This window comes from Mus caroli, unplaced genomic scaffold (genome assembly GCF_978045245.1).
Source record: "Mus caroli unplaced genomic scaffold, Mus_caroli_1 scaffold_8, whole genome shotgun sequence".
Classification (NCBI taxonomy): domain Eukaryota; kingdom Metazoa; phylum Chordata; class Mammalia; order Rodentia; family Muridae; genus Mus; species Mus caroli.
The window spans coordinates 46,124,789-46,140,527 of NW_028227263.1; the positions used below are offsets into that span (position 1 = coordinate 46,124,789).

General features: G+C 45.6%; 1 protein-coding gene across 1 annotated transcript in view; it reads right to left on the reverse strand.

The window, feature by feature from the left end:
* The window catches only part of P4ha3 (prolyl 4-hydroxylase subunit alpha 3), a 41,745-nt gene extending 26,209 nt beyond the window's left edge, over positions 1 to 15,536 (reverse strand). Inside the window, exons 1-3 of the mRNA XM_021167959.3 lie at positions 15,343 to 15,536; positions 8,484 to 8,626; positions 7,284 to 7,507 (exon numbers count right to left, since the gene is read on the reverse strand). Of these exons, the coding sequence (XP_021023618.2) occupies positions 7,284 to 7,507; positions 8,484 to 8,626; positions 15,343 to 15,536 (561 nt within the window). The remainder of the gene's footprint in view (positions 1 to 7,283; positions 7,508 to 8,483; positions 8,627 to 15,342) is intronic.
* Between the last annotated feature and the right edge of the window lie 203 nt (positions 15,537 to 15,739).

The following is a 15,739-nucleotide window of genomic DNA, read 5'->3' on the forward strand; positions in this document are numbered from 1 at the left end:
AGTGGCAAAAGCATACCTGCTGTCAGTGTAGACTTTTCTTTTGCCATTTATGGACCTTGTCTCAAAGTCACAAGTTCAGCTTTCTGGGCCGACGTCCCTTCAGGGAGGCTGCTGGCCTAGATCACTTGCTTTCTGTCCACCACCATACTGCTGTCCCCGCCTTCTGCTTACCTTTAACCTTGAGGCTGCTGTCATCAGTGTACCAGCTCGAACCCTCAGGCCAAGGCTGATCTGATCCTTCAGATCATTTCAGCGCAGTGGTGAGTAGGTGCAGTCTCACACAGTGGGACAGCAGGTGGAATGAAGCGAAGGTCACTCGTTCAGTCAACAAAAAGTTCTGATGTGTCACAGGAGCGTTGGTAGTCATCTATCAGTCAGGGGGCTTTCAGATAATGCTTTCAAGAGCGTGGGATGCCATTACAGCTAGTTGCTGTCCCAGAGTGAGCTTATCAGCATCCTTGACAAGCAGATTATGGCAGTAATAGCTTACAGGCAAGAAAACCACCCGCTGGCAACAGGGTGTAACTTCTTGGTTAGGTAAGCCACTGGCCTTTTTTAAAGTCCCAAAGTCTGAGAAAGGACTCCTCTGGTGACCCCTGATCTCTCTTCCACATAAAGAGTGAAAGGCTTGGTTAGGTCAGACAAAGGCTGGCCATCAGTAGGGCCTGTTTTATTTTTCTAAAGGCTTTCAGGTGATCTGGGATCCACACAAACACTTCCCCTTCCTTGGTTAGGAGGTACAATGGGAAGCTAAGGTCGCCAACCCAGGTGTCTAGAGTCTGTAGAAGCCAGCAAGTACCCAAGAATTTTCTTACTTGCCTTGGCGTAGTTAGCCACTACTTCCCGTCTCGAAGGGTGTATCTCAAGTAAGTAACTTCAGTCTGACACAGCTGAGTCTTTTTAGCTGAGGCTCGGTCTTCAGTTGCCCAGGTTTCTTGTCTAGATCCTGTCTTTTTCTTTCTCTCCTATCACTGTGGCCAAGATTCTAGTCAAATTTCTCTCTTGTCTACGATCCCTCCTGTTTTCTCTTTCTTCTGCCTCCCGCCTCTCTCTCTCTCACACACACTTTCTCTGCCTCTTTCACTAGATCACATAACTGTCTCCCTCTCATAATACACCTTTTAATCTCTGAAGTTTCTTTCTGATATCGGGAGCCAACTGCCTTATGAAGGCCGGCCAGGCCACTGAGGCCTTCTGGGCTTCCTAGGTAAGATCAAAGGGAGTGAACTGCCTGAAGGCTTCCATAAGCCTTTCAAGGAACATTGAGGGAGGTTCGATCGGCCCCTGCATTACCTCTTACCTTAGCCAAATTAGTGGGCCTGTCTCGAGGCACCTTGGAGACCAGAGCCTGGCGTTAGATTTTCAAGCTCTCCTTACCTTCAGCCATGTTGCAGTCGCAACTGGGGCGAGTCAAAAGGAATCCCATGTCAATCTCATTTTGTAGCTGTGTAGACCGCCCGTTGGCTCCCGGGCTATTTTTCTAGCCTCTAACAGAATTCTCTCTCGCTCTTTGGTTGTTAAGAGCATCTGCAACAGCTGTTGACAATCATCTCAAGTAGGCTGATGAGAAAACATAAGGAACTCTACCAACCCTGTGAGGCATTGGGGATCCTGAGAAAGGGGGTGGTTAGTAAATACCAGCAGAGGAAAATGACCAGTACTGAAGGGTTAAAGTTTGGGCGGGTCCACCAGAGTCCTCCCGGACTCTGTGCTCTGCAGCTCCATGTACCCGCAGTGGTCCGCCTCTCGACACCCCGAGGGGTTTAGGGTTCCCTCGGCAGCTGGGGTTGAGGCTGTGGATAAGGGGAAGGTTGTGGACTAGGCCACTCAGGAGGCTTCATAGATTTTGGAGGAGCCGAATTGGCTGGTGGCTGCGATTTGGGAGAAACCTTTAATTTCTCTTGTAACATAAGAGTACAACCACAATTTTGAGTAGCAAAACCCAATTTTAACAGTGAAAACAATCTAGTTTTTTCTTTAAAAATGAACTCCAAAAACATTACTTGCTACAAATTTTGGTGGCCTGTTCCTGCACACAAACACAAGAAGGTGTAGCTGCCAATATTTCAAAAAGACACTACCCTAAATCTTATCTTTTATAAATCGGATTTCTAGGATAAGAATTACATAGAATATTACTCAATTTAGGCGTATCTTTAGAGACCTGTTCCCATGGATTGTCTTATGCTGCATGTTGTAGTTCTAAATTACTCTAACCCAGAGTTACCAGTTTTAAGTCAACTTTTTGTTACCAATGTTACAAATTTTTAATCATAACTAATAACTTATGAGCCACTAATCTATAACCAAGACATATAAAAACATATTTATACTTTTGAAACTATTTAGAAACAAAAATGAAATGGCCGCATACATTTGCTCATTTAAACCAACCAAAATTCTTAATTTTTCTAGCTGTAACTTCAAGAGAGGAGCACCTTGTCACCTGATGAATCTAATTATCACAAGCACAGAGATTTTTGTAGAACTTGAGAAGCTGCTGGTCCCTATAAGAGCAGCATTTATAATCAGCTCCTAGCAGGACTTCTCTAGCCACACTAGATTCCTAACTACAGGTGCAGGGCTCCAAAGACCAATTAATACTGTTTATTTTATTTTATTTTTTACCAAATTATCCCCAGATAGTCGGAGAGTACTGCTTTTCTCAAAACCCATTTTTTCACATCTCAGGTGTAAACTATCTCTAGTCAGGGTATAAAGCACCTATGAGAATTACCTTTGCTTTTCTAGATTTTCACATAGCTCTAAACACATACACAAAAACACATAAAACAGAAACCAACAGATCCAGACACATTCGACCCTTTCTTGTCCTCTACAAGCAGGCAAGAGAATTAGACGATTTTGGAGGGGGAAGCTTCCGCTTCAACAGAACTCGGTCCCTCTGACCGATCCGGAGACGGCCAGGGGTCCCTGGCTCTCCTTACCTCCCGGGGTGTCCCCCAGGGCCACAGCCTGTGGTCCTCCTAGCACGTCTGCTGACCACAGTCCTCCGGTCCTTACGGCCCAAAAGGACAGCTGCAAATACCAACCGCGCGCGCATTTCAGACCCCATCACCCCATCGTCTACAAACACCAGCATCCATTTCTACCTAGACGACCAAAACCAGAGAAGCACACTTGTTCCTCACTCTGCCAGGTGTAAAACCAAGGCACGAGGTGGGACTCGAACCCACGATCTCGCAACCCGAAAACCAAGACACAAATTTCACTCTGCCAGGTGTAAAACCAAGGCACGAGGTGGGACTCGAACCCACGATCTCGCAACCCGAAAACCAAGACACAAATTTAATAAACTCTGATGGATCCGAACTCAGACTTCGCCATGCTTCAGAAACATAGGACAAGACATAAATAACCCAACACAACAAGCACATGTTCCAATGTTCGTTTCAGAAAACAGACACTCAAAACAGAGACACCGGCCGGCACACACACAAGAGGGGATCCCCATACCTCCAAGTCGGTTCTCGGGTGTGAGGGGTGGTCGCGTTTCCCGGCCAATGCACCAAATGAAAGACCCACAACGTGAGGACTCCCTCACGTTCTGACTCAGGAGAGGCGACACCCCAAAATCACCCACAAGAAACGATCTTGCTGCAACTGCAAGAGGATTTTTATTCGAGAGCGTTCTCGGGCCCATGGTCATACACCACGCAGGGGTAGAGGACCATGGCGCGCCGAGTAGCTGAGTAAGGGGGTATTTAAAGGAAGAAACCACAATTCATGGAGGTGGGGAGGGCGTTGTTGGAAAATACCAAAAATACCAGTTAAGAGTCACAAGGAAGTATAAAGTCACAAGTGTCAGGTTATCTCTCAAGGCAGTTTCTAAGAGCCCCTAACAATCTAAGAGCCCCTAAAGATAGCACATTTGCATTGCAGGTTCCAGTAATGGTCAGGGTGCCATTCTTTGAATTGAACCCAGGAAGCTGGTAGGTGGAGGAATGTCGCTATCTGTTTTATGACCAGTACCTGGAACACTAAGCCACAAAGGCTACACTCCCAAGCCTGGGCCCAAAAGCCTTGAATTTTGTTTTTACTTTGCTATACTTTTTTAATACTTCTTCATTACCACCTCTACATTTGAAATTCATTATCTCTTAAATAAATACAGACACATTTGAAATGCATTGTCTTTCAAATAAATAAAGATTTGCAGCAAGACTCTCAGGAAGTTAAGCTTACAAAATTTTCAGCATATGGTTTATGGTTTTCAATACACGGCCAAGAGGCTCCATTAGTGAGCACTTACTGGTACTGTGCACTCAACTAGTTGAACTAGCCATGCTCATGGCAGGACTCTGCTCCTCAAGACTGCAGAGAGAGGAGAGAGAGAGATATAGAGAGAAGCAGTAAGCAGAGAACCCACTCTGTGTAGGTCTGGGAGACTGATTCCCCAAGCCTGGAACTAGGACCATGGAGCACATTGTTAATGAACATTGGGGTAGGAAGGAAAAAAACAGTAACACTTTCCTGCAGTAAATATCTTCTAAAGGTATAACATACCTTTGAAGGTAAGGCGGGGAAAGAGTATCTTATAAAACAACTCAGTATGAGCAATTATCAGCAACATACACCTATGGGTGATCCCTGAAGTCTGTTTCCTCAGGTAACATCGCCGTGCACAGCCTTGGTTGTTTTACACTAACTTAACGGAATATTTCCCCCTTTTTTTATTAGGTATTTTCTTCATTTACATTTCCAATGCTATCCCAAAAGTCCCCCATGCCTTCCCCCCCCACTCTCCCCCCCCCCACTCCCCTACCTACCCACTCCCACTTCTTGGCCCTGGTGTTCCCCTGTACTGAGGCATATAAACTTTGCAAGACCAATGGGCCTCTCTTTCCACTGATGGCTGACTAGGCCACCTTCTACTACATATGCAGCTAGAGACACGAGCTCCAGAGGGTAATGGTTAGTTCATATTGTTGTTCCACCTATAGGGTTGCAGATCCCTTTAGCTCCTTGGTTACTTTCTCTAGCTCCTCCATTGGGGGCCCTGTGATCCATCCAATTAGAAAGAGCAATCTGCAAATTCATCTGGAATAACAAAAAACCTAGGATAGCAAAAACTCTTCTCAAGGATAAAAGAACCTCTGGGGGGAATCACCATGCCTGACCCAAAGCTGTACTACAGAGCAATTGTGATAAAAACTGCATGGTACTGGTATAGCGACAGACAAGTAGACCAATGGAATAGAATTGAAGACCCAGAAATAAACCCACACACCTATGGTCACTTGATCTTTGACAAGGGAGCTAAAACCATCCAGTGGAAAAAAAACCAGCATTTTCAACAAATGGTGCTGGCACAACTGGCGGTTATCATGTAGAAGAATGCGAATTGATCCATTCCTATCTCCTTGTACTAAGGTCAAATCTAAGTGGATCAAGGAACGCCACATAAAACCAGAGAGAGTGAAACTTATAGAGGAGAAAGTGGGGAAAAGCCTCGAATATATGAGCACAGGGGAAAAATTCCTGAATAGAACAGCAATGGCTTGTGTTGTAAGATTGAGAATCGACAAATGGGACCTCATAAAATTGCAAAGCTTCTGTAAAGCAAAAGACACTGTCAATAAGACAAAAAGGCCACCAACAGATTGGGAAAGGATCTTTACTTATCCTAAATCAGATAGGGGACTAATATCCAATATATATAAAGAACTCAAGAAGGTGGACTCCAGAAAATCAAATAACCCCATTAAAAATGGGGCTCAGAGCTAAACAAAGAATTCTCACCTGAGGAATACCAAATGGCTGAGAAGCACCTGAAAAAATGTTCAGCATCCTTTATCATCAGGGAAATGCAAATCAAAACAACCCTGAGATTCTACCTCACACCAGTCAGAATGGCTAAGATCAAAAATTCGGGTGACAGCAGATGCTGGCTAGGATGTGGGGAAAGAGGAACACTCCTCCATTGTTGGTGGGATTGCAAGCTTGTACAACCACTCTGGAAATCAGTCTGGCGGTTCCTCAGAAAATTGGACATAGTACTACCGGAGGATTCCGCAATACCTCTCCTGGGCATATATCCAGAAGATGTTCCAACCGGTAAGACACATGCTCCACTATGTTCATAGCAGCCTTATTTATAATAGCCAGAAGTTGGAAAGAACTCAGATGCTCCTCAACAGAGGAATGGATACAGAAAATGTGGTACATTTACACAATGGAGTACTACTCAGCTATTAAAAAGAATGAATTTATGAAATTCCTAGGCAAATGGATGGACCTGGAGGGCATCACCCTGAGTGAGGTAAACCAATCACAAAAGAACTCACATGATATGTACTCACTGATAAGTGGATATTAGCCCAGATACTTAGAATACCCAAGATATAAGATAACAATTTGTAAAACACATGAAACTCAAGAAGACCAAAGACCAAAGTGTGGACACTTTGCCCCTTCTTAGAATTGGGAACAAAACACCCAAGGAAGGAGTTACAGAGACAAAGTTTGGAGCTGAGACGAAAGGATGGACCATCTAGAGACTGCCATACCTGGGGAATCCATCCCATAATCAGACTCCAAACACTGACACCATTGCATACACTAGCAAGATTTTGCTGAAAGGACCCTGATATAGCTGTCTCTTGTGAGGCTATTCTTGGGCCTAGCAAACTTAACGGAATATTTTTAAGTACTTGGGGAACAAAGCAAAGGGTTCCAGAGCATCTCGGTCGGCCCTTTCTGTGATCTTACCTTCACATTGCCATCTAGAACCTCCTGTTTACCCTTCTCTCTGCTTTCCACCCATAGTTCAGATACTCTAGGGTTTATAGTTAGAATTTCAAAAAAAATGATGGCTTTTGCCTAGTTTATGTCTATCAGCCTGGCCAGCCATTTTGTGTGCAAACGATGTATCTCAGTTGCTCAAGTGCTTGGTTAAGCACACATGAGACCCTGGGTTTGGTTTCTAGCCCTGCAAAAATGGGCATGGTGTAATCCCAGCACTGGAGAGGTAGAGGCAGGAAGACCCTGGCAAGTTTAACACCAGCCTGGGATATACAATACCCTGTTGGGAAGAAAAGAAAAGCTTTTCTTGTGCCCTAAGTATATGATGACTTCACATCCCTGTGGCAAGAGCATGGGAAGCTAAAAGATGGGGTTCAATTTGGCTCCTCTTATTTTGCAATGCAGTCTTAGTGATCTACCCTGTCATGACCTCAAGCAAAGGGAATACCTAAAGACAGCTGAGACACACTTCATCCATAAGGAAGTAGAATCGAGCAGTTGCCTTCTTTGCATGTCACCTTGCCAACTTGGAAGCAGTCATCCGCTGTGAGAGAGAAGAGCTGCCTGGGACTGTACAGGTCAGTGATGGAGGAGCCCGTGACCCTCTGGAAGACGCCTCGAGCCAAGCCCTTCACGTTGAGCATGTACACATCCTGCAGCCGCATCAGGGCCCTTGCTGCTCCCTCGAGGTCCTCAAAGTCAGGAAGGTCTTGCTCTACCTTCTCATAGCCATCCTTCAGAGCTGTAAAAATAGAAAGACTGTGACCCTCGCCTCCAAACACAGGCAATGGGCATGAGACCTGACCACCTGCTCAAAGTGCCCTCAGCAGCAAGCTCAGCTCCTGGGACACAATGGATTCTTTTTGTTAAAGATTGTGTGTGTTTGTGTGTGCATGTGTGTGTACATGTGCATGCATGAATGTGTGTGCATGAGTGTACACATGTGTGTGCTTGTGTGTGCGCGCACGCACGCGCCCAGGTAACCCGAGAGGGTACAAAGAGCATCCCATGGGATCTTCTGGAGCTGGAGTTACAGGCAGTCGTGAGCTGTTGGGATGCAGGCATTGGTATCTGAATTGGGTCCTCTTGGAAGAGCAGCAAGTGCTCTTAGCCACTGAGGCATCTCTCCAGCACTCCAGAGTAGATGCTTAATATGATAATCTGGATGAAGGACATTCAGAACAATGGCATGGAGGAAGTAAAAAGAAATAAGGTACACGGCTTGGTTGTATTACTCTACCCCATGAAGCTATAATCTTTCCCTTTAGCAAGAGGCGACTCTTTTTCTTCTTAACTGTCCCAAACTAACCAACTTCTTAGAGTGCACGGTAGAAAGAATTAGAACGTGATTTCTTTACAGGTCCCATTACAGTATTCTAACTTTCAAATTTAGAAACTTGAAACAGAAACTACTGGAAGGCCATGATGTTTTGCACATACACAGGTACACAAATACACACATTTAACTGGGTGGACGTACACTTCTTCACCTGACTGTAGTGACGATCAAGTGAGGTAATGGAGGTGAAGGTGCCCTGTTATCTAAAACCATACACCTACTAGCAAGAGGACCAACTCGATTGACTTCAAGGAGCTTAGGAGTTCAGGTAGTTTCTGTCTGCTCTGCTAATCGTCACTGTCACTCAACAGAGTCTCCCTCCTCACCACCAAATCAGAAGCTAGAAGCTTTCCCCGTACTTCACAAGCATCCTCATTACCTCGGATGTTCTCAGTGGCCTCCAGACTGTGTACCACATTCCTCCAGTCAGACTGCAGACGTTTGATGAGAGTGAAGGCAAGTAGAGGATTCACTACAGGGATCTTCAAGTCCTCGTGCAAAGAAAGTACCTTGTCATAGAATCTGAACAAAACGAGAAAGAATTATCTCACCTAGACACAGCTGACACAGCCCAGGGAGGCTGCCGTGGTGAGAACTGCTAAAATCAGGAGCTGGCTGCAGCGGTGCCTGCCTGTAGCCCTCACTTCTTCTTCTTTTTTTTTTTTTTTTTTTTTTTTGATGTCAAAAGTTTATTAAATGTGTTACAGTATGGAATTTTACAAGTGATACGTGAGGCAAATGATAATCTCATGATTCCTAAAGAAATTTACAATCCAGGTAAAAGTATGACTTGAGGGATGATTTAAGACATGTTTATAGAGCTGAAACATAATGACCTTGATCTCAACACATACAACAGATTTAGAAAGTAGGACAAATAAAATATTCATTTACAAATTCCTGTTTGAGTAGCCCTCACTTCTTGAGGAAGAGGGTGACGGTGTAAAAATTGAAGTGTTAAGTGTTGAACCTCTGGAAACTCATGAAAATAGTTCAATTAAAAGAGCCAGGCAGGAATAAAAAACTTGGAAACAATAAATATCACATAATTGGGTCCGTCCATTTATTCACTGAAGAGTCCATGTAGACTGTTCAGTCACACTATGTCTGGCACTATACTACATGTTAGAGATACAAGGTGTGCTCCAGCTCAGGGGCTTGACAGACACAAAGCTCTGTTCTTCTGTGATCACTCTAGACCCAGTACTTAGTGTCTGGAAGGAACTCAGAAGCATTTTGGAAAAACTAACAATCAACATGAGGTATGCTAAGAGAGCCTGGAGCATACAAGACTATGGTGGTTAGAAGAGGTGGTGGCCGACCTGCTTCCTGAAGGATCTTTTTAAATGTTTCGATGACTGCCACCTACTGGATCCTTACCATGCACTGGGCATTCTATTTTATTTTATTTTATTTTTATTTTATGCTTGTATATCTATGTGCCACATGTGTGCAGTGCTGGTAGAAGCCAGAAAAGGTCACTGGATCCTCCAGAATTGGAGTTGTGCATGGTTGTGAGCCATGTGGGTGCTGGGAACCAAACCTGGGTCCTCTAGAAAGCAGCAAGTCCTATTAATTACAGAGCCAGGCCATTTAATGTAGGTTTATTTTGTCCTATTTGCAGTGGAGGAAACCAAAACGAGGCTGTGCTGTTAGAAAATAGCAAAGCCAGGACTGAAACAAAAGCCACAACATTCAGAAGCCTGGGTTCTGGGTTGATGTTGCCATGGTTCCCGTGAAAATGAACAAAGGTTAGGGAAGAAGAGTGGGTTCTGAGCTACTGGGAACCAATGTGTACAAAGATGTAAACATTTGACATATAGCTACTTCTTCAGTGAATTAATATAGAATCATCATTTTTGAGATGCCTGACTCTATGCTAGGTCCTGGGATACAAAGGAAAGATGAGGCCCATTGCACACTGAGTTCATGGACCAAGCCGGGCAGTGGTGGCACATGCCTTTAATCCCAGGACTCTAGAAGCAAGGCAGATGGATTCCTGGGTTCGAGGCCAGCCTGGTCTACAGGGTAAGTTTCAGGATAGCCAAGGCTACACAAGGAACCTCTGTCTTGAACCCCTCAAGCCCCTCCCCCACCAAAAAAATTCCATGGTCCAAAAGAACTTGTTCTCATCACTTTGTTCCTTCAAGGCATCTTATTAAAGAAACTATTCAGTTGGCTTTACAGTTTCAGAGGGTTAGAGGTCATGGTGGCAGAGCAACGGCATGGCAGAAGAATAGCTGAAAGCTCCACAAGTACGGGGTAGAAAGAACACACTAGGAATAGTAAGCAAGTTTTAAAACCTTAAGGCCTTCCCCCAGTGATAACCACACCCCCTAATCCTTCCCAAATAGTTCCACCAACTAGGGACAAGGTCTTCACAGCCATGGGCCTATGAGGGCTATTCCAATTCAGATCACCATAGTATCTAAGTTCAGTCCTCTCTTGTGTGGGTGTGTATGCTCCTGGGGATTTCACCTCGGACTCTGTACGTGAGGCAGGCTTTACCCCTGCATTACATCATTAGGTCTCTTTTAATTCTGAGATAGGACAGCACTAATTTGCCCAGGATGACCATGAACTCACTTGGTAGCCCATGCAGGCCTTGAACTTGTAATTTTCCTGACTTAGCCTCCCAAGTTAAAGGCTTGTGATAATCAGACCCAGCTTCCATACATGTCTCCATGAAATAATGAATGGAATAAATTCTTCTAAACTCTAGGAGCCAAATCTTGACTAAGACAGTGAGATTGGTCCCAGGGACTCACAGTCCAGTGGGTGAGTGAGACACAGTTATGTTGTAGATGCAGTACTAGACTAAATAATAAGACCTAGAAGACAGCAAGGGATGGTTAATTTGGCCAGGGCAAGTGAGAGTGGAATTGTTAGGACTTGTTTACATGAATGAGTTTGTGAGAGGGTGGGGAAGGGAGATTCAGAAATGGAAGCAACTGAGACAGAAAGACGGAGGAGGAGGTCACTTCAGCATGTCAACATGAGACAAGAAGAGGGAAGCCATCTTAGTGACTCTAGGGAAGAGAATGGGGTGGGTTCAAGGGAGCAGACCAGGAATCAGTTCAGACACTGGAGGTAGTCATAGCAGGAACAGAGAGGGAGGCGTCCAGCTCACTTCCATTCTTCCAATGCCGGGACAGGAACCGAAAAGGCTGGAAATGGTGGCACCTGGAGTAACCATCTTTCTAATGAATTTCTTCCTGTGCGTTCTGCAAGCACTCATATAGGCAAAAGATGCTGCCTCCTCTCCTGTCTCCTCTCCTGCCTCCTCTCCTGCTTCCTCTCCTGCCTCCTCTCCTGCTATACTGTGCTTACTCCATGTCTAACACAGTGATGGAATTTATATTACTGAGATCTATCAATCATGTTGAACATGACAGGTTACAGGTACCTCTTATCCTCTAAGACAGTAGTTCTCAACCCATGGGTTGTGGTCCCTTTGAGGGCCAAATGACTCTTCCACAGGGGTTACCTAAGACCATTGGAAAACATATTTATGTTATGATTCATAACAGTAGCAAAATTACTGCTATGAAGTAGCAACAAAAATAATTTGAGGGCTGGGGGTCAGCACGACATGAGGAACTGTTTTAAAGGGTCACAGCATTAGGAAGGCTAAGAGCTGCTGCTCTAAGAGCTTTATCCAAAAATTAATGTCAAAATCAATATAACAACAGCTGATGGAGCTAGACCATATGAATGAGTACTAGAACTCACACATCTTTTGAGGAATTGGGGGACCTTGCAGACAGAATGGTGTGAGACAGAGGAATGGAGGGAGAGGTGCAGAGTCACCTGAGGATTCTAAAGAGCGAGGCTCTCAACTGAGAAAGGAAGCCGGCAAGAGATAAAGACCCGCGCCGAAGCTTCCGCAGTCAAATGGTCAACAAAAACTAAGGAACAAGAATCTGGGCCTGGATGACCCAAGCAGGACACAGAAGCCTGGAAAGTCCCACGGTGTCTGTCTCCGATCCCAAAGACAGTGCTGCTTGTGGGCTGTTCCTCTGGGGTTTCGAATCCAAATCAGCCTGCGGAGCGTGGAGAGCGGTTTACTGCCCGTTATTTCTTGCCTGGGCTCCATGTGGAACCACTTAGCGAGCTGCTAGACGGGAAAAAAATGTCCAAGTGCGGGCCCAAGCCAAGTGCAGCTTAAAACCTGAAGTGTCCAGGAACAACTGAGGCGGAGTGCAGTGAGCTTTACAAGACGGGGAGGAGCTGGGGGCGGCGGGGGGGGGGGGGGGAGCTGGGAGGAGCCCGAGGCTAATTCTGAGCCAGCCCCTAACCAGCTCTGCTCTGTGAGGTGAAAGGCCGGTCCACTCTTGCATCTCTTTGGGTCCTTTTGTTTTCCATTCTAGTTTTTCCCCTCACCTTTCCCACAGACCCTTGCTAGGGCAAGGACAAGTGTTTAAAACACATCTGAACAAGCAGAGGCACAAAGGGAGAGCAGGGAGGTGCTCTTTGCATCAGACCAGGGGTTTGCTCTTGACTGCAGCAATCAAGCAATGCAGTGTTCAAATATCAAATATGACTACTTTTTTTTTTTTTCTCTCGCACAGGAAAGAAAGCAGGGGAAATCTATAGACTGATACCCGAGGCTGGCTAGGAATGCAAACTTGGCTGCATGCCCAGCCTCTGAGCAAACAGTGACTGAGTTTACGGGATGCTGAAGGCCAACCTCGGGCTTTCCTAAATGCCTTTTTGCTTTAACAAATGCTGCTGAGAGTGGAAAATCAGATCCTTTCCTTCAAGAATCTGCACATAAAATTTGCAACCCAATCCCTGCAGTTAGCTTCCTGGGGAGGTTACTCAACCGCAAGCCATGGGCCATGTCAATTTGATACTTTTCTCCCTTGAAACTGAGAGATGGCTTTGCCTTCATCCTTCTGAGACCTTCTGAATGCTTCATTCTGAGCCCAGAAATCACTTCAACTCTTTTACTCTTTTGTGTTTCTTAAATGGCACCAACAAAATAAACTAGAGATGGACTCTCCTCCCCCTTCCCCCGCCCTCCCACCGCCAATGCAGACTGTGTACTCTACTGGTGTGCAGTGATGGGGGCTCTAACTAGCACACTTTCTATCCATTAGCAGGTAGGAGCAGCTTCAGCAGCCAAAGCCCCTTCATTTCCTGATTTAGAAACTCAAAGCATATAAAACAAGGGCATTAGAAATAACATTTCAACTTCTATAAAATCAACAGATTGAATCTATAGAAAAGTGAGCTGAAACTGCCCAAATTTTACAAAAAGATTAAAAAAATCATTTTCAAAAAGTAAACACTTCACCCTGGCATTCGAGCAGGGAACAGAGTCACAGCCTCTAGAACATCAGGTTGAGTTTGATGAGATTAAATGTTCATAATCATCTCAGAAACGAATCTGGGATTTTAAAAATTCCCTTTTTAATCTTTTAGAATCCCCGCTAGTGCTTCCGTTGGCAGGGTTAATACTAAGTCACTGAGCAGCGGTGGTCTGCTCTTGTGTTGCTTGGTTCACAGCAGTCTTCCTGCCTCAGCCTCCCCACTGCGCTGAGTCTACTTGATCAGTCAGCCTTGAAGAGTCATAAGGAGTTAACATTTTTTTCAGCAACTTACTACATGTTAAGCTCAATGATAAATAACTTTACCTGGACACAATCATTCCAAGAACCCTATGGGAATAACCATTAAAGCATCATTGTTTAGATTAGGAAACTAAAGCTTAAAGATATAACATGGTCAGAGTCAAAAATTCAAACAGAGACCTGTTGAGCTCCTGAATCTAGACTCTGAGCCACTTGGTACCCACAGTGTTCCACACACTTTTTCCTGCATTAGCTTTCTCCTCTTCTTCCTCCTCCTCTTCCTCCTCCTCCTTCTTTTTTTAGTATAGACAGGTGTCTTTTATTAGCTTTTCCTAAACTTGTCTCCTGCTTACAGCCTGTTTTTCTTTGTAAGAATGTGATCTGCAGTTTTTTTTTTTTTACAAACCAATTTGATACTGCAACTCAAACAAATGCATGTCCAAATACAAGCCATCAGTTGCCACCAATGGCATTTGAAGAGCAGACTGCAGGATTAAGCCAACCCTTACGAAACTGGCTGTCCCTCATGACCATTTCTTATAAACATTTGTGGGAGTGGAGCAGGGCGGGTTGGCATGGGGATGGATTTGAAATTTAAAGTTACTGGAAATCAAATGATGTGCTTCTGCTCTGTCTAGACAAGTTTGTAAGATCAATTGGATTTATATGGAAACAACTGTGTCTTATAGTCCGTGGGCTTCTCAGTGTCCAAAGCAAAGAAGGCACAAGATATGTTGGTATCATATGCAAGCATTCCTTTTTCATCTTGGACACTGATTAGGGCTCTAAGTCCCACACTTTACAACAGTTTACCTTTCAGGATCTAACTCTACTTCGCTGACTGCATAAAAAATAATGTTGGCTGTGTGTTTGTGCACACTACCCCCAGTATTACCCAGTGTGAAATAGTTATTCACAGTGTTTTCTTTGGAGTCAGACATTTTCACATACATACAACCTCTCAGCTACTACTTACATTCAGAGAACTTTTACCCATGGAAAAAGAAATAAGAGCTATAATGGTCACCACACCATTCTACTGTGTCAGCAGTAACTTGACAAGAAGTTCAAGGTCATTTGCTGCTTGACACAGCATTTGTGAGATCCAACTGGACTCTAGAATCTCCATGCTACCTACACTTTTTCACAGTGTATCAACTTGGACATGTGAAGGTGGATGGGGGTGTGTGTCACACCCCGGGGTGTGTGTGTGTGTGAGACAGAGAGAGAGAGAGAGAGAGACAGAGAGAGAGACAGAGACAGAGAGAGAGACAGAGAGAGAGAGACAGAGAGAGAGAGACAGAGAGAGAGACAGAGAAACAGAAAGAGACAGAGACAGAGACACGGACAAACACACATACAGACAGACACAGAGACACAGAGAGAGACAGAGACCGGAACAGAGAGACAGAGACACACACACAAAGAGGCAGAGAGACAGGCACAGAGACAAAGAGACAGACACAGACACAGACAGACAGACAGACAGACACAGACACAGACACACACAGACACAGAGGGTGTGACACAGAACTCCTCATTCCCCTTCAAAGTGTCTCAGGGTCCCCACCACATGACAGTTGGGTCTGGAAGTCACATTGGGCCTCAGTTACTCCTCACCCTCAGTCGCTGAGCATCCCCGCTTCCTGGAGACGCCCTCACCTGGTCAAGTCGCGCAGCCGCGCCTCCTCGCCTCGCAAGTAGCGCCTCAGTGTCCCCAGCAGCCTGCGCTCGGGCGCCAGGGCGCGCGCCACGCTGGTCAGCGCGGAGAACGTGTCCTCCCGCCCCGTGACCGCCGCGGGGTCTCCCCCGAGCGCCAGCAGCGCCAGCAGCGCCAGCCGCGCCCCTGGGCCCATCGCGGGGTCGCGCATCCCTCCGCGCTCTCGCCCGGCACCGCCCCGGCCCGCCCGCCCGCCCGCTCCCGCCCGCAGCCTCCCGTCGCCCGCCCTTGGACTCCTCCGTCCCCTCAGCACCAAATTCCTAAGTGCCTGGCCTGCCGCTAACTCCATACTGATTCCACCGTGCCTGTCACACTTGGGGGAACTGAGGCAGCGCGGGT